Genomic DNA, 23,461 nt, shown 5'->3' on the forward strand with positions numbered 1-23,461 from the left:
AGCAATATACAGAAAACAGTAGCTAATGTTAAACTAAATGGAGAAAAACTTGAAATAATACCACTAAAATCAGGGACTACTATACAAGGCTGCCCACTCTCTCCCTACTTACTCAACATAGTACTCATAGTCCTAGCCAGAGCCATAGGAAAACAAAAGGAGATCAAAGGGATACATATTGGAAAGGAAGAAGTCAAAATATCACTATTTGCAGATGATATGATAGTATATTTAAGTGATCCCAAAAGTTCCACCAGAGAACTACTAAACCTGATAAACACCTTCAGCAAAGTGGCTGGATATAAAATTCACTGAAACAAATCTGTAGCCTTCCTTTACTCAACGGATAAACGGGCTGAGAAAGAAATTAGGGAAATGACACCCTTCACTATAGCCACAAATAACATAAAATACCTCCGTGTGACTCTAACCAAGCAAGTGAAAGATTTGTATGACAAGAACTTCAAGCCTCTGAAAAAAGAAACCGAAGAAATCTCAGAGGAGAAAGGCCTCCCATGCTCATGAATTGACAGGATTAATATAGTAAAAATGGCCAGTTTGCCAAAAGCTATCTACAGATTCAATGTAATCTCCATCAAAATTCCAACTCAATTCTTCAGACAGTTAGAGCAATCTGCAAATTAATTTGGGATAACAAAAACTACAGGAAGGCAAAAACTATCCTCAACAATAAAAGAACTTACAGGGGAATCACCATCTCTGACCTCAAGCAGTATTACAGAGCAATAGTAATAAAAAACTGTATGGTATTGGTACAGAGACAGGCGGGTAGATCAATGGACTAGAATTGAAGACCCAGAAATGAACCCACACACCTATGGTCACTTGATTTTTGACAAAGGAGCCAAAACCATCAAATGGAAAAAAGATAGCATTTTCAGCAAATGGTGCTGGTTCAACTGGAGGTCAGCATGTAGAAGAATGCAGATCGATCCATGCTTATCACCCTGTACAAGCTTAAGTCCAAGTGGATCAAGAACCTCCACATTAAACCAGATACACTCAAACTAATAGAAGAAAAAGTGGGGAAGAGCCCAAATACATGGGCACTGGGGAAAACTTCCTGAACTAAACACTAATGGCTTATGATCTAAGATCAAGAATTGACAAATGGGACCTCATAAAATTGCAAAGCTTCTATAAGTCAAGGACACTGTCATTAGGACAAAAGGGCAACCGACGGATTGGGGAAAGATATTTAGCAAACCTATATCAGATGGAGGGCTAATATTCAATATATACAAAGAACTCAAGAAGTTAGATTCCAGGGGAACAAATAAGTCTATTAAAAATGGGGTAGAAAGCTAAAGAAAGAATTTTCAACTGAGGAATGTTGAATGGCTGAGAAGCAGCTAAAGAAATGCTCAGCATCTTTAGTCATCTGGGAAATGCAAATCAAATCAACCCTGAGATTCCACCTCACACTGTCAGAATGGCTAAGATCAAAAACTCATGTGACAAGAGGTGCTGGAGAGTATTCGGAGAAAGAGGACCACTCCTCCATTGTTGCTGGGATTGCAAGCTGGTACAACCACTCTGGAAATCAGTCTGGAGGTTCCTCAGGAAATTGTACATTTCACTACCTGAGGACCCAGCTATACCACTCTTGGGCATATTCCCAAATGACACTCCAACATATAACAAAGACACATGTTCTACTATGTTCATAACAGCCATATTTATAATAGCCAGAAGCTGGAAAGGGCCCAGATTCCCTTCAACAGAGGAATGGATACAGAAAATGTACACAATGGAGTACTATTCAACTATCAAAAACAATGACTTCATGAAATTCATAGACAAATGGATTGAACTAGACAATATCCTCCTGAGTAAGGTAACCCAACCACAAAAACAAACAAACAAACAAACAAACAAACAAAAATACCACCAACAACAAAAAACAAACAAACAAACAAAAAAACATGGTATGTACTCACTGATAAGTGGATATTACCCTAAAAGCTCAAATTACAATCAACAGACCACATGAAAGTCAAGAAGATTGGACAGCCAAAGTATGGATGCTCCACTCCTTCGTAAAAGGGGGAACAAAAATATTCATAGGAGTGCATACAAAGTTTGGAGCAGAGACTGAAGGAACGGCCATTCAGAGACTGCCCTACCTGGAGATCCAGCCACCAAAACTAGATAATATTGATGAAGACAAGAAGTGCATGCTGACAGGAGCCTGATATAGCTGTCTCCTGAGAGGCTCAGCCAGAGCATGACAAATAGGGTTGAAATGCTAGCAGCAAACCATTGAACTGAGAATGGGGTCCCAGTCAGAGAAATTAGAGAAAGGATTGAAGGAGCTGAAGGGGCTTGCATCTCCATAAGAACAACAATACCAACCAACCAGAGCTCCCAAGGACTAAACCACCATCCAAAGAGTACACATGGACTTACCCATGGCTGCAGCTGCATATGTAGCAGAGGAAGACCTTGTTGGGCACCAATGGGAGGAGAGGCCCTTGGTCCTGCCAATACTGGACCTCCCAGTGTAGGGGAATGTCAGGGTAGGGAGGTTGGACAGGGGGTGGGTGGGGGGTGGTTGGTGGGTGGTGGTGGTGGTGGAAGGGTGGGGAGGTGGGTGAGGGGGGTGGGGTGAGGGGTGTAGTTGGGGAGGGGTAACACCCTTATAGAAGAAGGGTAGGGGATAGGATACGGGGCTTATGGAAATAACATTTGAAATGTAAATAAATAATATCCAATAAAATGATAAAAATAAAATAATATACAAATATTTAAAAAAAATCTGAAACCATGTGAGTTAGAGCATCATTAATAAGGTAAAGAAGCTAGGTTTGAAATCTGGATTTGCTGAGCTAAAGATGCTATTTGCCATAGGAACATACAAGTAGACAACCCCAGCAGACAGGAGGGCTGGAAACCTGAGAGGGCTGGAAAGATTTGGTTTCAGGCTGTTATTGAAGTGTCTGGCTATTTTGAAAATCTCAGAGACTATTGCTTTATAGAAGCTCTTAAGTTCTGCCTTTGAGACTCAACAGAGGATGAGCCTGTCATGGTAACCAGTAATTACTGGTGGACTCTGTAGCTAAGCATCCATGGAAATTCCATCACTAGCCAGGCAAGTTGAGGACTCCGGAGGTTCGGGGAAGCAAGAACTCAAGTTCAAGGAACTTGGCAGTGGTAAGTCTGATTTCTGGAAACATATTTAGCCAAACGACCAGCCATTCTTCCGAGGGCTGGTTCGACTTGCCCCTGCCTGGATTCTACACCTGCCACCCACACCGCAAAAGAATCCATCCCTTAGCGGCTCCTCTTCAGAGAAAAAAAGTTTTACTTCATTCTTCCTAACTTCATTCTTCTCCAGTCACAGTTTCCATTTCTTTCACTGTTTCTACTCATCTCTGAAGTCTCCCCAATTTTCCTTTATTAAAAAGAGGAGGATGACAGACACACCACCAAAACCTTTAAAACACAGCAAAATCTGGCTCAGCCCCAAGGTTATTTTTCTTCTAAATGTCACACTCCAAATATTTACAAACTCTCCCACCTGCTCTCAATCTGTTAGTTAGTATTCCTCTGCATTTGATGCTAATTTTACAAAAACTGTGTTCATGAACTTGAGTACTTTATCTTGAAGGACTCGGAGATAGAATGAATGTTTTCTTTCTTCTCTCATTTCATGGAGACTTAAGTAGAACCTTCTAGAATGCGGTCATTTTGATTCTTCCCTCAATTTTTAGCATACCATGGAAAGTGTGAGACAAAGTTGTCAAGACTTTTGCTCCTGCACAGTTTAAATCTTGGGCTAAAGTCTGAAAACACAGGACAAATGACTTTACATAGACATACTAATCAAAACCCGAAGTAGTGGAGGCGGCTCCCAGGAGCCCAGGAGCCCAGGAATGGATCCCCTACTTCTTCGGAAGTAATTTTCCATGTGCCTGGCAGGGAGAACTTGTAAAGCACAGCCCCAGGTTGCAGAAAAGCTGGGCTTGGACTCCTTCGGATTTACAAGCTTCATTACTGGAAAGAGTCTGAGGCTCTCCTGGCACCAGCGGCAGGAGAGATGTTCACCGGACAATGAAAAGTTTCTGTTTACAGAATAAAACCAAAGCATGGCCTTCCTCGACGAGGTGATGGCTAAGTTCAGAAGCAACAGCAGTGAGTGTGACAAGCGCCTGCTCAGCCAGGCAGGCTGAAGCCCCGCAGTCACCACTCACCTCCGGGAGCGCCCGGTTCAGTGGGGAAGGAGGTCTAGCCAGGGCGTGTCGAGGAAGCTTCTGGAACGCGGGGAGCGCAGAGGGGCGCACGTTCCGCAAGCAAGCTCCCCGGAGCCCGGGCGTGAGGCGGTGCACGTAGGCGTAGGCGACTCGGAGGGTGGGGGCGCAGCCCGGATAGCCCGGGACGCGGGGTCCCCGGACAGCGCCCCGCCCCCGGCCCCGCCCTCCTTGGCTGCTCTTAAGCCCGCGCCGGGCGCACCGCCGGTTCCGTCGTCTGCTCGGTGCGCTCGGGCTCCGCGCTAGTCCGCTCAGTGTTCTCCAATCGCTTTGGTACCCACGCAGTCCTCTCATCCGTCCTCCGCTGCCGTCCCGGGCCCCACGTCTAACCCGGTGCTCTTCGGGGTCTCCGCGTCTCGCGAGAAGTCCTCGCCGCAGGCCTCGGGCTTTCGGGCTTAGGGGCGGATGGGGGACCGCGGAGTGAGGCTGGGGCTGCTGATGCCCATGCTCGCCCTGCTCTCCTGGGCGGCTAGCCTGGGCGTAGCGGAGGAGACTCCCTCGCGCATCCCAGCAGGTGAGCTCTGCATGCCGGCTTCCATCGGCCGGTCTAGAGGGAGCTGGGCATGTTTCCTCTTTGCGTGCTTCATCGCTGCCTGACCTGCGGGGCTCTGTGCTTTGCGACTTATGGGGACATTCTTCCCTGCGCCCCGGGAAGCAACCCGCCATCCTGCCTCTATCTACACGCCGCGCTTGGGACCTGGCTAAGAGTGGACCCAATGCTCACCCAGCCGCTCCTCCTTTTGTTCACTTTGGGGTGCCCCTGGACGGTGTTCGGAAGCTGAACTAAAGCTAGTAGTTGGAGGCAAGTTGGTGTGAACAAAACTTTCTGGGTTCAGCCAGAGGAGAGCCCCGCCGCCTATTTGTCTCAAAGGGACTTGCAGCGCTTTTAACGCTGAGGGGAGTTCTTTGGCGGTTTCCACTTCTGGGCCCTGGGCTCAACTGCCCTGGAACTGAGCTTTGTGTTTAAATAACTTGATGTATTCTGGTGGTGAGTGAGTGGGTGGATGCGATAATTTTGCATTCTTCAATAACTAGTTAGATCCTTTTCTGCTGGAAACCAAACCCAGGAGCAAACATTACCTACCACCTTGGGATTCCAATTCAGAAGGTGACACTTGGCACAAGTCCAGATGCTCCTTGTAGCCATTTTTTTTTTTTTTTTTTTTGTCTTTCGCTTGGCTCAATACATGGAAATTAAGGGCTTAGAAGCACCTGGTTCTGGGGAACAGTGCTTCCTTTGTTGGCTGCAGAAATGGGTGCCTTTATTCTACCAGTCACAGGGAAATCTGAACCTGTGCGATTATTCTGAGTTTGAACTCATTTTAATCACATATCAAGGGTATTTCTTTCAGCATAATACTAGAAAACGACCCAGATAGATGCAAATAGAGACACAAAATAGAAAGACTCTTTCTGAAAACTGTCTTTGTTGAAACCCCCAAACCAAGCTTTTATTAGTAAAGTAAAAAAAACCTCTAGGACTTGCTAATTTCAGAGTTGGGCTTCAGCTTCTGTGTATTTTATGCCACCTCGATGCAACCTCTCACTTTTTAAAGAGGATATCCGTGCCAGGCTGCTCCCTTTCTGTTCGTAGTTAAAAATCAACTTCCCAATGCAAACTTTTACATTTCGTGGAAATGGATGTTAAATTTTTAATGGATTGTAATGGCTGAGGGCAGGGGATTTCAGATTTGAAAGTTTTTTCCATATGAAACCCATGGCTAATATCTGAGATGTGGTTTCTGTGGTAGGTGGGCCCAGAGTTCAGTTATGAGCTAAGTGTTGGAAATTTCCGTGTGCATGAATGGAGCCAGCTGAGTAGTAGACATTCTGGTTACACACACACAGAGATGGTTTGACATGTTCTGTGGTGAGCTGATAGATGCATTGTTTGGTAATTTGGTCAGAATTATTATCAGCTGTGGTAAGTTTTATTCCTAAATTAGTATAACTGGAAATTACTACATAAATATGGAAGTAATTCTTTAAGTTGTCTAGATGAATAGAACTTCAAGAAGAGTGCAGATCACCTGTGACCCCCATTCTTTGACAATGTGTTCTTGCTGGTCAGTAAAAACTATAGTCAGAGCTCGGGAGATGGCTCATTTAGTAAAGGACTTGTCCCAAAAGTGTGAGGATCTGAGTTTTGGATCCCCAGGGTATACTTAAAAGGTGGCATGATGAGATGCATTGATGGTGAGATGGTAGGGAGACTTAGGCAGAGCCCTGGAGCTGACTGGCCACTTAAGTAAGGTAGCCAGCCTGGCAACCTTTGCTTGGCTAATGAGAGATCCTGTGTCAAACAAAAGGTAGCTGGTACCTGAGGGGTGACTCCTGAGATTGTCTTCATGCCTTCACATGCAGCCCCAACCCCACCAGTGTATGCTCACTCTCCTACATGAAAGGAAATGGACCCTATTGATAATTTGAGTCATAACCCAAATTGTAAGTCTTGCTTTTTCCTTGACCTCTTACCTACTTGAGAATCACACTGCCCAAGATTAATAGGTGTCCTTGACGCAATGGGACATCACAGTGCTATCTGTTCTTCCATTTATTTGTGAGCGTTTTCTGGAACTTCCGGGCTCATGTGTTCCTCCTACTTCAGCTTCCTGAATAGCTGGGACTACCATTCTTAGTTTTTTAAAAAACATTTTTTTCTCTCAATTTTCCACTGTTTCAGTGAATGTGCTTCTCTAATATATTTCCTGGCTGGGGGCTCAACAGTTGGGAATGTCCTGCTTGTTACAGCAACGGAAGGATCTGCTGTGTGCTGTCCTGGATGTCTTTTGGCCGCCCAGTAGTCCAGATTAAAAAAGAATGTAAAAATGACTTCAGTTAAAGTCATTTGTCCCCATTTGTCCTCGAAGCATTTATCAAATTTTTCTTTCTTGGAGCTTTCCCCAGGCTGAGGTCTTCAGTCAGGTTCTTACGTTGATGCTTCTTGCACTTCATGCCTTCTAGATGAGAGAAGGAGAGGGTGCTCCTGCCAAGTCTCTGCAGTCTGGATGCTAGACCTGGATCCAGACTAGTGTGTGCTCTTAGAGGTACCTTGACTATTGTATGAACTCCATTGGGCCAAAACCAAGTTTGGAGCAAAGAGAAGGTTTCAGACATTTCTCCTAAGACTAGCATTTTTCAGTGATATTCATTTATAAGCTCTTTAATTTGCTATGGTGCGTTCGAGGAAGGAAGAAAAGGCTTGTCCCTATCTGCTGATGCAAACTAGTAATTTACAGGGTGGAGAGGGAGACAGTGAGTCCCCAGACAGGCTGCGGGGAGGGAAAGGGGGAGTCTCCTTTTTTGTACTCTGCCTTTCCTGCATTTCTCCCCAGTCTGAGTCCTGGAAGCTTCTCCCACTTGCTGTCTTTTGTTTTTGCTTTTCTTTCTTTTATAGCTTAATATGGTCAGTATATGCAGCTCAAACCTGTTTTGCTTTGTGTTTATAAGTTAATGACTTAGACTCTGAGGTTTTACTCATTTTTTTTATGGTCTTCAGAATGCACGTCTGGCCCCTTTACCACTAAAAGATTCACCATTTATTTTGTAAGGCTTAAGGCCTCCTTTAAGAATTGTGAAAAACAGCATGCAGCCAGTGAGCTTAGAAGTGCCTCTTCCAGGCCTTCAGTTAACTTGGCCCAGTGTTCTTTCTGCCTCAGGGACCCTTGGTACCGAGACTGAGCACTGTAAGCATGTCCTATCATCCGGGACCTTATTTCCAAGTTGCTGTTAGCAGCTCTTCTCCATAGCTTGTATCCACCCCAGATTTCTCTTAATAAAAGATAGTGCATTCGCTGTTCTCTTCAGGTGCTTGTATGCCACAATCAGTTATAGGACCAGAATTAGGATTTTGGGGTATTTCGTACCTCCCACAAGAACACTGGGGAACAATAAAAGGAGCCTGTACCCCTTCTCCTGCACTGTTTCTGTTTCTCCATGCCCTACCTGCCCTCAGTTTTGTTCTGTTGGACTTTTGGGTATTTAGTAAAGAAATAGCAGCTGGGCTTCAGGGACTTAGAGAGATGAATGATTGACAGGGAAAGGGGAAAGCATGCTGTTCATAGGTTTTGGATATAGTGGTATATGTGCAACACCAATTTGCCCCTCAGCCAGGGACAGAATGAAAACCACAGGCCAGATCCACAAGGTCAGATCCACCTTTGTGTTTTCTATGGCCTTTGAGCAACCAGACTCCACAATTTCGGATACATGGAGAAGATCAGAAGGAAAGTAATATATCAGGGCAAGTGAAAACTTTATGGACTCGAAGCTGTGTTGGCTGTAGTCACATTGTGACTGCTAGCACATTCTCTGTGGTGGCCTTTAGTGCTCCCAGGCTGAGCTGAGGAGTTCCCCACAGATGGAATTGACTACACAGCCTTAAAATGTTTACTGTCTTGCCCTGTGTTGGTCCTTGTCATAGGAGATGACATTCTTACTGAAGTTGTAACACGTGTAGCTTGCTCCTCTCTTGGAAAGGGCCACAGTTGGGACAGTAGCAGCTGGCTCTGGGCATGCCAGAGGCCTGGTTTTCATTTTAGATGTTGCCGGAGATTTCTGCAATCTTTGAAACCGGATACTTGACTCTAACTAGATATATACTTTGGTGTAAATACTGTTTATGTAGTTAAAAACAAAGTATCTTTATTTTGGCCAGATGGGAAAGAAGACACATTTTTCTTTAGATTTATATTCTAGACCTTTATTCAAGGGACTTGGTGGTAGGTTTTGGCTTAATTCCTTGTATGAAATAATTAGTATATTTGTACATCAGAAATTTTAGTCTCTTGTAACTGCAGCAGTAAATCAGGCCGCATCGAGAAAGGCAGTGCATTTTCAAGTGACTTGAGCGGTTTTGTGTATGTGTTTTACTTTTCTTCTCTCTGTGAACACACTGGAAAGGGGTAACTTCCAAAGCTATTACCATTGCAGTTGCCCCCAAGGAGTTACTCGGAGTCTTAGAATATGGGCAGTGTCACTGCCTTGAAAGCCTGGTTTGTTAAGCAGTGGCTGACAGTCAGTGGAGCGCTGTTAAATTATTACCCTACTCACTGGGTCACAATGATACTTTTATATCCGAAACGCTTCATTATTTTAAAGTGTACCTTCAAATAAGTTACTGTTTATGTAAAAAAAAAAGAACAGTTTATAATTTAAAATATAGTAGCTTCATGTACATTTTAATATTTTTCATTCAGGATAGCTTCACATACAAACTTAGATTTTAGATAGGTAGTTTTATGCAAAAAGCTAGGTTTCCTTTATTTTTATGTTCTGATAGAGGGGAAATTAAGTTTTCGTAGCATTTCCATAACACATGAATATCCTATTTAAAAAAAAAATAGTTTAAGCCAGAGTATTTATACATCTCTGAGTTATGACGTGCGGCAGTTTTCTCAATGCAATGAATGTTGCATTCGCCATCCTACCAGCATACACATTTTCTTGGATTTCTTAAAGGCGGTGCAGTTATATGCAAAGGGACCCGTGGTGACTCTCTTGGTTCGAGTACGATTTCTATTCTGCTACCAGAACTTTAGCTTAACATCTGGTCTGGGTAGGTTCAGAATGCCGAGCAGCCAACGGGACTTTGCTAAGGAGACCACGGACAGCCTTTGCTCCTCAAGTCAAGAGCAGCCAACACAGAATTCTCTCTCTTCACCGTCGTTCTCTTTGACTGCAGGGTTCTGAGTTGACAGGAATATTCCACACCTTGCCGAGACAGGGAGACCCTGGCCTTGGAGGAGCCTTCCCTTCTGCCGGTGGATTTCTGTTCCTGAAGGACCACTGTACTTAGAGACTTCACCAGAGATGAAGACAAACAAAAACAAACAAACCACCACACTTCAAACGTTGATGCAACCCACAGAGCACACTTAGCACTGAGTGGCCCCTGGGCTGATTTTAGTGGACCCGTGCTAATATGTGGGGCTTTTGAGGGCTTGTCAGGAGGTGTTTCGGTCAAACCAGGGTGAATTTAAGTAGGAGAAAGTTAAAATGACATCTCGTTTGTTAGATATGTGTTGATTTTAGTATTATTTATCTTATTGTTAGATGCACCCGACATCCATTCATTATGCTGTTTTAACCTTTCCCAGGTTTTTTTTGCTGCAGGGCTGCAGAGTCAGATGTTGCTGAGGAAGTCCTCCATTTGCTCTCCAGGTTTAAGGTTTCTTCCCAAAGCAAAGCGAGAGAGGCTTTTCATTAGATTCCAGGAGTGCGGTTATATTCCATGCAGACAGGTGAAGATTTCTTTCTGCATGAAAAAAGGAGGCTTTCAAATACACGTTTTAGTGTTTTGAAGAGGAGGGTCTGACTGTGTTGCTCAGCCGGGCTTCATACTTGGATTCTTCCTGCCTCTGCCTTTCTAGGGCTGGCCACGGTGGTGGCTGTGAGCCATTATATCCACCTCAGCATAAACAGTTCTTAAGCTCTCATGGTCACTGCCTCAGACGCTCAGATACACAGAAGAGATATCAGGTATCTTCTAGGTCACACCCTCTCAGGATGGGCTATCTCTACCTTGTTTAGGTATCCCCTCTGTGGAACTGCCAGGAAGGGCTGACAGACTGACATACTGCTTCTTGAACCCCCACAGACGAAGCCTCAACTTCCACTGGTCTCTCACAGCTCTCATGGAAGCTGATCCCTCTCCTTAGGACCTGGCATTTACAGATAACTTGGGCCACGGAGGGTTGTGTCAGACAAAACTGGCTCGTGACATCCAACCTTGGTCACTGCTGCACCAATGACCTTTATCCAGGGATGCCCCGGGACCCTTTAAACCTCCTCAGCCAGAAGTGAAAAGAAAGAATTTCTCTAAGTCTAACTGGGTAATGTCAGCTGAGTTTGGGTCCATTTCACTTTCCCCCTCCTTAAAGAACTATGTTCTTTCTGGGCTGGGTGAAGCTTCCCTTTCATCCCAGTGTCCTGTCCTGTTCATGCTGCCTGAAAATTGTTCCTCCTTGGTGCTGTTCTTCCCCGTAACTGAACAGTGCACCATGGTTGACCGTTCTGCAGGCCTAGCAATATGAGAAGAGCTGTGTGGATTCAGGCAGTCACTGAGTTCCTATTACTGCAGCTTCCCTCCTTGGTAGAAGACACACCCAGAAGCCATACTCCTTTCCTCTAGAGCCCAAGGCACATTTTTGGTGTTGCCTTTGGTTAGGATAGCTTAGAGCCAAGGTTTATATGGGGCCTTAGGGTGCTAATTACTTAATATCTAATATCTCTTGCACAGGGGGAATCCAGCCCCTTTAGGTACTTTTCCCCCTTTAAGGCCGCATCTCAGTTAATATAGCCCAGGCTGGTTTTAAACTGCTGGCCTTCCTCCCTCTGTCTCCTTGGGATGACAGGCCCAGGTCAACCAGATGTGCCTCCTATTTTTGGTAATCTAGATTCAGTGTCTAATAGGTTCCTGGAGCATTGAGAAAACTTCTTCTTGGTTCTTTAGTTATGGCAAACAGCAGCTGCAATTTTGTTTTCAAAAATTCTGCAAATGGAGAATTGAAATCATGTCTTTCAAAACCCAAATGACCACTCGCCCAGGAAGCCTTGCAAGACCTTGTGCTGAGGGCTGACTGACTGGCTGGATGGTTGTTTGGGTTTTTCCAGTCCTGCTCAAGCCAGATCTGAGACCTCTCGTCTCCGGAGGTCTCGGCTCCCACTCCAGCTGGTATTTCCTGGCTGCCAGCCTGCACTGTGGCCGTGACCAGAGTGCCCTGCTTATCCAGACCCTACTCATTCCTGCCGGCCACTTCTAGAGGACAGTTCTCTTTTTCTTCTTAGTTTAGTTTAGAGAAGGTTGGAATTTTTTAAACAGTGACTTTACTAGGTAACCAAGGGCAAAACAAAACCAAACCCAAATCTGGAAAATCACCAAAGCAAAGCAATGACCAGACCCACGCAGCAGACAGAGTTCTCAGTGTTTTCCGACTCGGCGTCCTTAGAGCTCCATGCTCCTGGCGTGGGACTGGTTTCCGAAAATCCATGCCCAACTTTTGTCTGGCCAATCTTTTATCTCCTTGCCTTTTCCAGCACAGTATTTTACAGAGACAAATGCTTTCCAAGGTAGAAAAGAGAAGGTAGGAAGAGTAGTGGATGGTTCTGTTTGTAGCCTCTCAGTGAGTTATTAGCACAATCTTATGCATTTAGCATTCCTTTTCTTCAGTAGGAGAGAGATTCTGTGTTTTTATTTGTCTACTTTTTAACTTTTGCCTATGTAATTCATTTCTTTATTAGTTACTTGAGAGTTTCAAGCCCGTACATGTTTTGATCATATTCACCTCCCCTTCCAACTCTTTCCAGATATATAACTCCCTTCTCTTCAAACCCAGCTTCTTGTTCCTTTAAAAAAACTCCCCAGGCCCACTTTGTGTTGCATACATGGTCTCCCAGTGGAGCTGGTAAATGAACTCTTTTTTTATTGTTATAATTCTTGGTTTTGAGTAGTAATTTGCTAAGGCTTTTGTGATTCTGCAGTTAATTAGCTAAACTTTGTTTTCCTCTAATAAGAGTTTCTGTTGGTAGCTAACAGCACCACCGTTCCCCATTGTTTAATACTCTGGGTATGACAGTATTGCAGGGCTCCAATGTTTATTGAGTGTCTTGTCTCTGTTTTGCTGCTTTATGTGGGGAGAAGAAAAAGTCGTAACATAAACAAAATCAACTCGGGTTCAGTTCTTTTGTACACTGAAGTTATAGGACTCATAATAGGAAAATGATTCATATGTAAAGTTGAAGAAATCAAAAAGCCTTTAGGGTGAAGCGCCAGGAGGACGGTTGGCGCCAGGAGGCAGGGTGACCTGAGATCCCTTCATTTTGTAAGCTGAGCCCTCACCACACCAGCAAACCTGATTCGCAGTGTATAAGCGCGCCCCCTCCAGCTCCTACCCCGTCCCCTTCGAGTCCTTGGAAAGACTGCTATTTTTTTATTCGACCGAAGAGAACAGAGATACACAGTGGTCTTGTATTTTGAAGTTTGTGTTTGCTCCTGGTTATTGTATCTCCCATGGGATTTGACTGAAATTTGATGTGGCTTTTTTTTTTCTTAATGAGCTTTTGATTTAGATGTAAGGCAATGCTAACAATAACTAGAGTTAAATTTACATTTTAAAATAGTCCACATGTTTCATAAGAGGGAGAAAAACAGTCTAGTGTTGCTATGAAACTATTTTTTTTCTTCTCAGAGGAATTAGATAATCCAGTACATTTAAATACTGTAAACATTTTTAAAAGAACTGTATTCTGTTTCCTTCCTATTTAAAATTTATAAATTAGCAAAGATGATGCTGATAACCCTGGAAATTTACTCTCTCTAGTTTGCTACTGAAATAGTTAATTTATCCCATAATTTTAAAATATGATGACATTATTGTGCTAGAACCATAAGTTCAATAGAAATCTTTTTGTAGGAGAAAAGTTCTGGAGTGTGTGTGTTCTGGAGTGTGTACGTGCATGTGTGCTTGACAGAATGGGCCTTGGGAGTGGAGTGCCTTGCCTGAGGTCTTGCTGGGCTGCTGTCTCAGCAGAGTTCGTTCTTTGTGTTTGCACATCCACATTTGAATGTTATCTAGTGAGTAGGATTCTTATCGCTATACCTGGAGGATTGCTTTGTCTTTCCTTTTTCTTTTCTTTTCCTTCTTTTGGACAATTTTATCTACTGTTTCCAAAAGGACCGCACCCCACCTCCCACACTTGCTCTTGTTAGGCAAGTGCTCTACCCCTGAGTTAACCCCCCAGCTCTCCAAAATGACTTTAGGTAAATTTAGGGAAGAAGTTCAAGCAGGATGATCAGAAGGAAAGAGTGTAAATTTTGAAAAAGCGAAAATTACTCTTTTGTTATTATTACTATAAAGTTGCAAAAGCATTCACCTTGAGAACTGGGGAATTAACCACGATTTGTTGAGTAAGCAAGTAAACATTAACATTTATTCGTCCCAGTATATTATGTATTAAAGAAATGTCTGGTTTATTAAAATGGTAACTGCTTTAGTGTGTGGGTAGACGCTTTAGTGCATAGTTATACATGCCCATTTGCACATGTGTGGGTACACATGAACATGTATGTCTGCCTGTGCGCGAGGGACAGGAATTGAAGGTGGGGACCTTTTCAGTCCTAGTTCCCTCTGTACTCTATTTACTGAGAGCTGTCCTTGAATCAGGGCTTGGCTATTTTAGCCAGTCAGCTTGCCGGTGGGATTTTCCTGTCTTCTTTCAGGCACTGGGATTATCAGTGGCCCATAACCACTCAGTTTTTAATATGGGTGCTGTGTAACCAAATTCTGGCCCTCAAGTTTGGGGGCTGGCATTTTATTGAGCCATCTCTGTAGCCGTGAGTTAACTAAACTGTTTATTACTAGGTATTACATATTTGATGTTTTTATGCTCTTCAAGTACAAGCATTTTCCCCCGACACAGCGATAGGTCCTAAATAGCTAAGCCCACCATATAGCTCAGTTCCCTGACTGAGGCTTTTATTTATACGGCTTGTGATGAGTGGCTTATGAAGATGAGGGTGGGATCCTGGCTGAAGTGTGAGAGATCAAGTAAGCAGTTTATGTTTTAAAACATGTTCAAGATAAGAGCCATCACTAACAGTGTGTTTCCTTTCCTGTAACTCGGCTTGGATTCTGGTGGGCCTGTGTGAGCAGCTCAGTGTTAGAGGGTTTTTTTTTTTTTTTTTTTTCGTCTTTATTAAATTAGGTATTTCTTATTTACATTTCAAATGCTATTCCCTTTCCTGGTTTCCAGGCAAACATCCCCCTAACCCCTCCCCCTCCCCTTCTATATGGGTGTTTCCCTCCCCATCCTCCCCCCATTACCGCCCTTCCCCCAACAATCACGTTCACTGGGGGGGTCCAGTCTTGGCAGGACCAAGGGCTTCCCCTTCCACTGGTGCTCTTACTAGGATATTCATTGCTACCTATGAGGTCAGAGTCCAGGGTCAGTCCATGTATAGTCTTTAGGTAGTGGCTTAGTCCCTGGAAGCTCTGGTTGCTTGGCATTGTTGTTCATATGGGGTCTCGAGCCCCTTCAAGCTCTTCCAGTCCTTTCTCTGATTCCTTCAACAGGGGTCCCGTTCTCAGTTCAGTGGTTTGCTGCAGGCATTCACCTATGTATTTGTCATACTCTGGCTATGTCTCTCAGGAGAGATATACCTGACTGTCATGTTCAAGGACTTGTATTAATCCCCAACACTGAAAATGAAAGTAAGCCAATTCATCATAGGTGGAAGACATGGGTTTTTCTCAGTAGTCAGAATCATCCGTGTGAACGAATCGAAGAGTCTCTGAGTTGTAGGGAAACCTGGAAAACATGTGAAGAGGGGACAGGAAGCAGAGTGGCAGATAAATCACTTCCAAGTGAGAAGGAAAACTAAGAAAAACAACTAAGAAAAACATTTATCAGAATCCATTGATGGGGTTTTATAATCATAAGCTGAACCTTTAATTCTGTGCAAAGTAGAGATATGGTTTGGTCAGTTTCACTGTAGGACTTTAGGTTTTGCTAATTGATACCGTGGCATATTATATTGACCATAACGAATGTACTGTTCCAGGCGTTCTTGCTAGACCATGGCATTTAGCTTGTGGTCTCTTGTGAGTGGACCCTGACAGTATTCCCTCTCCCCCTCTCTTTCTCCCTTTCCCTCTCTCTCTCTTACGCATACTCTCTCTCTCTCTCTGTCTCTCTGTTTCTCTCTCTCTCTCTCTCTCTCTGTTTCTCTCTCTGTCTCTCTCTCTGTCTCTGTCTCTGTCTCTCTCTGTCTCTCTCTGTCTCTCTCTCTCTCTCTCTCTCACACACACACACACACACATACACACACACATACACACACAGCTGGCTGCTTCCATGATTAGCAGAGATGGAGAAAGGTAGATATCAACTCTACATGAGTGTTTGCTGGTGAAACAGGGACACGATTCACATGTCTCTTGGTACTTCTGATGAATTGAGGTGTATGTCTGCTGTGAATGACCTGAATAGCTGTATTAATATCAGCTTCATCCTGTTTAACATTGCAATGACTTTAAGCATGGTACTTATTTATTTTGAAATACAAAGAGGATGTAAAAGGAAGATAGAAGAGTGCTCACTTTCTGAAAATAGCCAGTGAGGGCTCCCCATAAAATACTGATAGAACCCTAACTGTGAATGTAAAGTCCTCATGCTGTCGCCTCTGATGCTGGGATGCATGATGTATTTGAAAGCCAAGGGCTTACCAACTGCTTACATAGTACCCGAAAGATAAACAGTGTGGAAACAGTGTAGGGCAGTAGTTAAGAGGATAAAGCTTTCAAGACCCATAAGGTGTCACACGTGAGCAGATTATCTTCTGCACAAGCTCCTTAACCTCCCTGAACTCTCTTAGTTCCCTACCAGTAATGCTGCTTCCTCGGCAATCATTTGCACATTGACTATGACAGTACCTGTAGAAGAGGCTCGCCTGCCAATGGAACTTGCCCAGTTTGTGCTGTTACTTTTGTACCATTTTAAGAAATGTAATTCTAGTTATCATTTTTCTAGGGTGGCACCTAAAAGTTGTGGGATTATTCTTACCTTTCCATACTGGAAGATAGAGAGGGCCTCAGCAGGTTTTAACAAGCTAAGCTTCAGAGGCAGCAAGTTCAGAAGAACTCAAAAGAAATTAAAGATAAATTTAACAGTTCACATGTCATCTTTTTGATGATGCTGATTACTTAGTTTCAAAACTTAAATTTTTTGTCATTCTTCTTATATATGATTTTTTTCCTCCTTTTTACCCTTTAAGCCCAGATGTCCTTGGGATTTATGATCACAAACCTACGATTCACTTGTCTCCTCCGGAGTTGTCCAGGTTTGATTAGTCCCGGCACTCAGCTTTGCTGTGTGCACCGTTGCTCCCTTGGCGTCGGCTTTACTTGTCTTCAGTAGCTGTCAGTGTCTCGGGCAGCTAAGGCCTATAAATACACAACGTGAAGCTACAATGGTCTGAATTCATCTCAGTCGCTGGATCTCAGAAATCCTTTCGCTAGGAAGTTTGTGTGATCAGATACATTAATCTCTGTTTCTAAACACCCTTGCAGCTGTCTCCGGCTTATGCCAGGCTGCAGAGTCAAATCTCTTCTGTTTATGGGATTTCAGAAAGGTCAAACAGTGTTGGGTTTTCAGATCAGGGAATTTTACCTGTAGTCTTTATTTTTTATTTTTTCTTTTGGTGGGGAGAGAGAAGGAAGAGAGAGAGGGGGAGAAGGTAAGGGAGAGAAGGGAGTGAGGGACAGACATAGGCAGAAATACTCCGGAGCTGCCTTCCTCACAGAAGGGGCTGCAGGGGAACGGGGGTGGGGGTGGGGTGCATGGCTCTTCTGCTCCTTCCCTTTGATGCCTTGTATTCGGGCACTGGGTGCTGCTGGTCTCTGAGGGAGACAAGCACAGCTCTTCCGCATCCTTCTCCTGCCCCTCTCAAGTCCCGCGTCTCCTGAGCAGATGTTCTCTCAGCGGATAAGTGATAATGTGTGTAAGGGCTCTGTGGTGAGTAGTTGGTGCTCCTGGATTCCCGTGGATGAACACTGGTGGGTGGATGAGTGGGTGGGGTGTCCTACAGCATGACCTCCGAGGAAGAATTGCCTGTCCTGATTGTCAGATCTGCCGAGTTTGAAGGACGAGTCACCGTCTCAGCCCCCTCTGGTTACACGGCCCGCTTCCTGTGCTTCTGAGGGTTCCAAGCCTGTCTGGGCTCCCTGGCCAGTACTCACCGTGGCTTCTTGCTTGTCAGCAAACTTCCTTTTACCTCTGCCTACTTTGGGTCATAATTCCAGGCCCTTTGACTTTTAAAATCCCATTTAGGAATTTTAAGTCCTCTGTTAGTGCATCCAAGAAACAATTATTGATGGCATTTTATCTGTTCTCTAAAAGCTATCTTATTAGAAGTGGAAGCCTTCGTAGAGAAAGAATATTTTACTATATTCTCACTGGAGTTCTTCATTGGCTAGTGTAGAAAAACAGTGTTGATTTTCGATTGTTGCTTAATCTTTTTACTGTGTCCGTTCTACAGACCTTTAGTAAGTAGCAACTAGAGAGACTTCATGTGCAGCGCGTCCTAAAATGCTCCCTAAGAAGCGTCAATGCACCAATAGGACCAGTGCAGAGCGACTGATATAAAAACCGTGTCATTATTTAAAATCGTGCTGTGAAATGGGTTTCTGGGACTTAACATACAGTCACTAGCAAATTAAATTTGTCTGCGATCCCACTATGAAGTAGTAAGCAAGATAGTGTGATTTTTTTTCAGTTGATGTACCTTCATGTGTTGTCATCACAAAATCCAGTACATGCTGTCAACAGGCATGTAAAGACAATTTCGTAATCTGCCCCTCTTCCAAACACTGTTCTGTCTTTCCCCGAGGTGCTTTTGCTTCTGGGGCTCGGTTTTATAGTGGTAATATTTTGGTGTCTGTGGAGGGCTTGCTTGAGACTCCCTAGCTTCTACTCACTGTTGAACAAATGCACCATTTAGTATGATGCACTAACAAATTATTTTCTAATAGTATTATTGAAAATACACTTTGGACCCATTTATACTTATTTGCATGTGATTTGTAAAAGGAAAAGTGTGTCACGGGGTATGGATTTTTTCTTGTGTCATGTATCAAAGTGAATAAGCAGAAAGCTGTGTGGCTTGTCGTCTTGTCCCTCACGTTTCTATTACGTTTCTATTGAATCGTGGCAGCTTTTCCAATACTGCTACTGATTGATTTCTTCAATTCGTAGTGATTTTTTTTTTACTCTCTACTTAGCAGAATAAGAGGTTTTTCTTTTTTCTTTTTTTCTTTCTTTTTTTTTTTTCGATTTGTTTTTCCTGTGAGATGTCTTACCATGGTGCTGGAATATACAATCTACTTGAGTGGAGGGAGCACAATAAAGAATTCTATCAGTAAATGTCAATAACAAAGAAAGAACTCTCTCTCTCTCTCTCTCTCTCTCTCTCTGTGTGTGTGTGTGTGTGTGTGTGTGTGTGTGTGTGTGTGTGTGTGTGTGTGTTGGTGATCCAGTGTAAGAATGACGGGTTGTAAAACACACTTCAGGTCTCTTCAGGGCTTCATTCCATATTTCTGTTGTTGTAAGCCCTTGGTTCTCCACAGGGAACACTGTACCAAAGAACCTGCTCTGTACAGAAAAACGAGAGAAACTGCTGAGATCTTTTGAGGTGAAAGAAGTTTTGCAGGCCCCCTCTTCTGATGACAGTGTAAAGAACAGGTTGACTAGGTCTGGAGTAATTGCTGCGAGGTCATTTAGAACATGCGACAAGGGGAGGAGATGATGGTGCCATGCATGGGACAGGTGGCAAGGAGAGGCTGGGCCACATTACTCTGATAGAATTTGCAGACACATTGCACATGCACAAGAGAGGGGAACATAGGGTAGAAGATATCTCTACATTTTCTACATGCCTTGCAGTTAAATGATTAAATTTGCTCTAATCTTCACAGAGCAAAAATGGACCATGCCTGCTCTCACATTCTGATGTGGGGTAAACTAGAGCTTTCGGAAAACTTTTGGTGACCGTTTTACTGTCAGTAATCACTCATTAAAGTGTATAGTCTGTCTGTCCCTGTGATGTTATCCAAGGGCTTAATTTGGTGGTGTGCCAGGGCTGGCTGAAAAGGACCGACTGCTGAAACAGGGGTTCTGCAGAGGAACTTGGAGTGGGAAACGCCAGGAAGATCTGGAACAGTGGCTGCTGGTCAGTGAGCCCATGAGTTTTGGACACAGCATTCTCCGAACTTTGGTGATAAAACTGAGGAATTACACTCCCTGGAAGCTCCGACAGTTACAGCAAGGGAAATGGAAATAGGCCAGGGAGTCTGGCTCCAGGGCTCTACGATCCTTGCTCATCTTCCCCTGAGTCAGCAGAGAGCTGTTCAAAGGGATAATCATATCTGATTTTATCAAGATTAGCATGCACTGACCGAATCTGCTGCCCCCTCATACTGTATTGCAGAACAGTAACCAGACAGTTTATTTTTAATTTCTCTTTTTATTTGTTATGAATCACACATTAAATTTTGTTTAAAGACAGGCCCTGCTTTGTGTGGCTTAGTTTGTTTACGGGAAGTCCAGGGGCATTTATGTTCCCTAAAAGTGCTTTCCTCATATCACATTGTCCCTTAAGTTCTTCTGGGCTGCTTTGCAGTGCCTGGTGATCTTTTCTGCTAAATATGCAGCTTATGCAATTTAAAAAGGATATTTAGAATTGATGTTAATATTTAATGGTGTGCTAGGGCTTAGCTTTCAGTAATGGGTGAAGGGAGAAATAACTGGAAAAGAGACTGAAAAGGTAGAGAGAAGAAGAGGAAAAAATAGTATTGAGAGGCATCACTGGAGAATGGATTAATGCACTGGACAGTAAATTTGGCACTAGGTAATTTGCTAATAGAAAAGGGGATTGATTGCATTACATAATTTTCTATTTAGTGAAAAAAAGGAAAAACTATTTTTCTTCCCAGGTTGCCCCTCGTTGGCTGTGATAAAGTGCTCTTAAACATCTGTAAAGGAGAGAAAGCATCATTTCCAGTTACAGTTCCCATGTTGGGGATGTCACAGTGACAACAGTGTGAGGGACCTGGGCAATTGTGTCCACAGTCAGGAAGCAAAGAATGATACATTCTTGAGCTCAGCTCTCTTCCTGCCTTTCTGTGTAGTACAGGATCCCAGTCCAGGGAATGGGCCACGTACAGTTTACCTAATCAATTTCCACCTCAGCTAACTTAATCCCTGAGGGGATCCTGGATCTCTTCGTGGTGATTGTTGATAGTGGCTGTTGTGTTATTTCTAATGATTCAGAAAGTATTTTCCTTGGTGACAGAAATCAGTGCAAAGAGCCAGGTCATGGCCAGAGTGATGGCTCAGTAGTTATGAGTACATATTGCTCCTGTAGAAGTCCGGAGTTCAACTCCCACAAGAAACCACCTACAGCTACCTGTATCTCCAATTCTAGGGACAGCCAATGCCTTGACTCTACAGGCATCTGCGCTCACACATACCCTCTCTCCAGTATGTGGAAAATAAAAACAAATCTTTAAAAGAATTTTTAAATGCTGTGCATTAAATAGTAACAGTAATAGTTCTGTTAAAGTATATTCATTTTCTTGATCATTTTTATTTAAATTTTTTTCTGAACGACTGGAGTGATAGAACAGTAGTTAGGAGAACAGTAATTCCTCTTACAGAGGACTCTGGATTGATTTCCAGTGCCCCCATGGTGGATCACAACCATCTGTTACTTCTATTCGGAGAGGATTAAACCTTTCCCTTGAGCATAGGCAAGCATGTGGTGTACTTACATATATGCAGGCAAAGTACACATCTGTAAAATAGAAAAAAATAAAAATTTAAAAGCAAAAGAATTGTGGGCTGGGAGATAGCTTGCTACTTAAGCTTGAAAACCTGAAATCAGATATCTCGGCATCCACATAAAAGCCAGATGTGTTGCACATCTGTAACTCCATCTCTGGCAAGCAGAGACAGGAGGATCCCATTGGCTTGCTGGCTGGCTAGCCAGCCTTGCTCAAACAGCCAGTCCCACAGTTCCAGGTTCTCCAAGAGACCCTGTCTCCATAAATGAAGAGGACAGACCCTTGCACTAATGACTTTTGGCCTCCACACACGCACACACATGCACTGTCAGAAAGACAGACAGGCAGACAGGCAGACAGACAGACACAGTTATTTTTCTTACATCAGCATTTGACCAGTGATACAGTAAGGAGAGTTATTATCAGTCCTCCAACTCTCTGAGAATAGGGATCACAAAGGAAGTCTGGTCCTGGAACATTTACTTATTACTGGTTTAAGGAGGTTTCCCTGCAACTGTCTTTCTTCCCCTGGTAAAGTCTTTTCTTTCCTTTAGGTTTCACTGTTGGTATAAATTTCTCAGAACTATTCCCTAACCACCTTGTTTAGTACAACTTTTTCCTTTAAAAGTCTCTCACCTCACTATAGTTGTTTTACAAAAAGGATTCTTTGCACATTTATCACAGTTAGCACGAAACCTTTGTTTGGGGGCAAAACCTACCCTGTGTTGTCTTCACTATTCCCTGAGTTATGTGGAGTCAGGAACCTGTCTTCAAAGTAGATCTGCGGGGATATTTCTTTGCACTGAGAGCTTGCCAGTCATTACTTTATGTTCTTGTACATTGTATTGTTTCTCTGGCTTCCTGTGGCATCTCTCGATGAGCTGGTGCCTGTTCCACAGGGGACGATGGTAACCGTTGAAAATGAGACACGTAACGGTAATTTGTTGGACCTTAGGGCAGAGTGGAGCCTGGAGTTAGTTTAAGGCTGTGATTTAGGAGCCAGACTGGCCTCAAGAATGAAAGCTCCTATTCCTTAAAATTTCCAAGTGTCCTGCTACTCTGGTACTCTCTTGCTATATATGAGGTTTTCGTCTGGCCGTAAAGGAAAAGGAAATAAAAGATTCTCTTAGTTCCTCTGTTAGATTCTATAGTAGTTCCTCTAGGATCTACTCTAGTGTTTAAAACATTCTTTAGGCGTTCGAACAGCATGAAGGCTTCAAAGTCATGTCCCAAAGGAGGACGGAGCAGCTGTAGTGTGTGGGTGGAGCGTTCACTTTTCTTCAGTAATTACTTACTTTCCCTTGGCAAGGGAATCTCTAGATAAAATGTTTGTGTGAGTTTCTTCAGAAGAGGTCTGGGATTTTTTCCATGCCATTCTAATAGTCATCAAACCATGGTTAACCTTCTACGAGATGCCATGGAAACTTGAGATGTTTCACTCCTGCGTTCGGGGAAGTGTGTAGGGCAGTCTGGCTTTCTTTTCAGCAATATAACCTCCCTGGGCTGACATTCACTTTTCCAGATGCCCTCAGAGAAGGTGTATGCAGTTTGTGCAAGTTTTGAGATAAATCCCGTGCCTGTTGGTAATCAGTTTAGTATTGGTGAAAACATGGGCTACCGATCGTTTAACAGTATTGTCTGGTCATAGCTTAAAATCCAGAGATGATCTGCATTACTTGTGATTAAGGACTATGTACAGAATGAGCAAATGAGCTTTCCGCATCTCAGTATAAAATACATTTTTAAAATCACGCAGGGATAGCTAGTGAAGACTGAAGATGCATGCTGTCTGGTGACACAAGGTACCCTGACCCTTCTGGGAACTAAGAAGTTAAAGACCCAGGGCCAGGAACG

At 43.5% G+C, this 23,461-nt stretch overlaps 1 protein-coding gene across 2 annotated transcripts in view; it reads left to right on the forward strand.

The window, feature by feature from the left end:
- Nucleotides 1-4,479: 4,479 nt before the first annotated feature.
- Plod2 (procollagen lysine, 2-oxoglutarate 5-dioxygenase 2) overlaps nucleotides 4,480-23,461 on the forward strand; it is an 82,705-nt gene continuing 63,723 nt past the window's right edge. For both annotated transcript variants that reach the window (NM_175869.3, NM_001142915.1), the window contains exon 1: nucleotides 4,480-4,785. In NM_175869.3, coding sequence (NP_787065.2) covers nucleotides 4,677-4,785 — 109 coding nt within the window. In that variant the 5' untranslated portion in view covers nucleotides 4,480-4,676. The remainder of the gene's footprint in view (nucleotides 4,786-23,461) is intronic.

The sequence above is a fragment of the Rattus norvegicus genome, chromosome 8, assembly GCF_036323735.1.
Source record: "Rattus norvegicus strain BN/NHsdMcwi chromosome 8, GRCr8, whole genome shotgun sequence".
Taxonomy (NCBI): domain Eukaryota; kingdom Metazoa; phylum Chordata; class Mammalia; order Rodentia; family Muridae; genus Rattus; species Rattus norvegicus.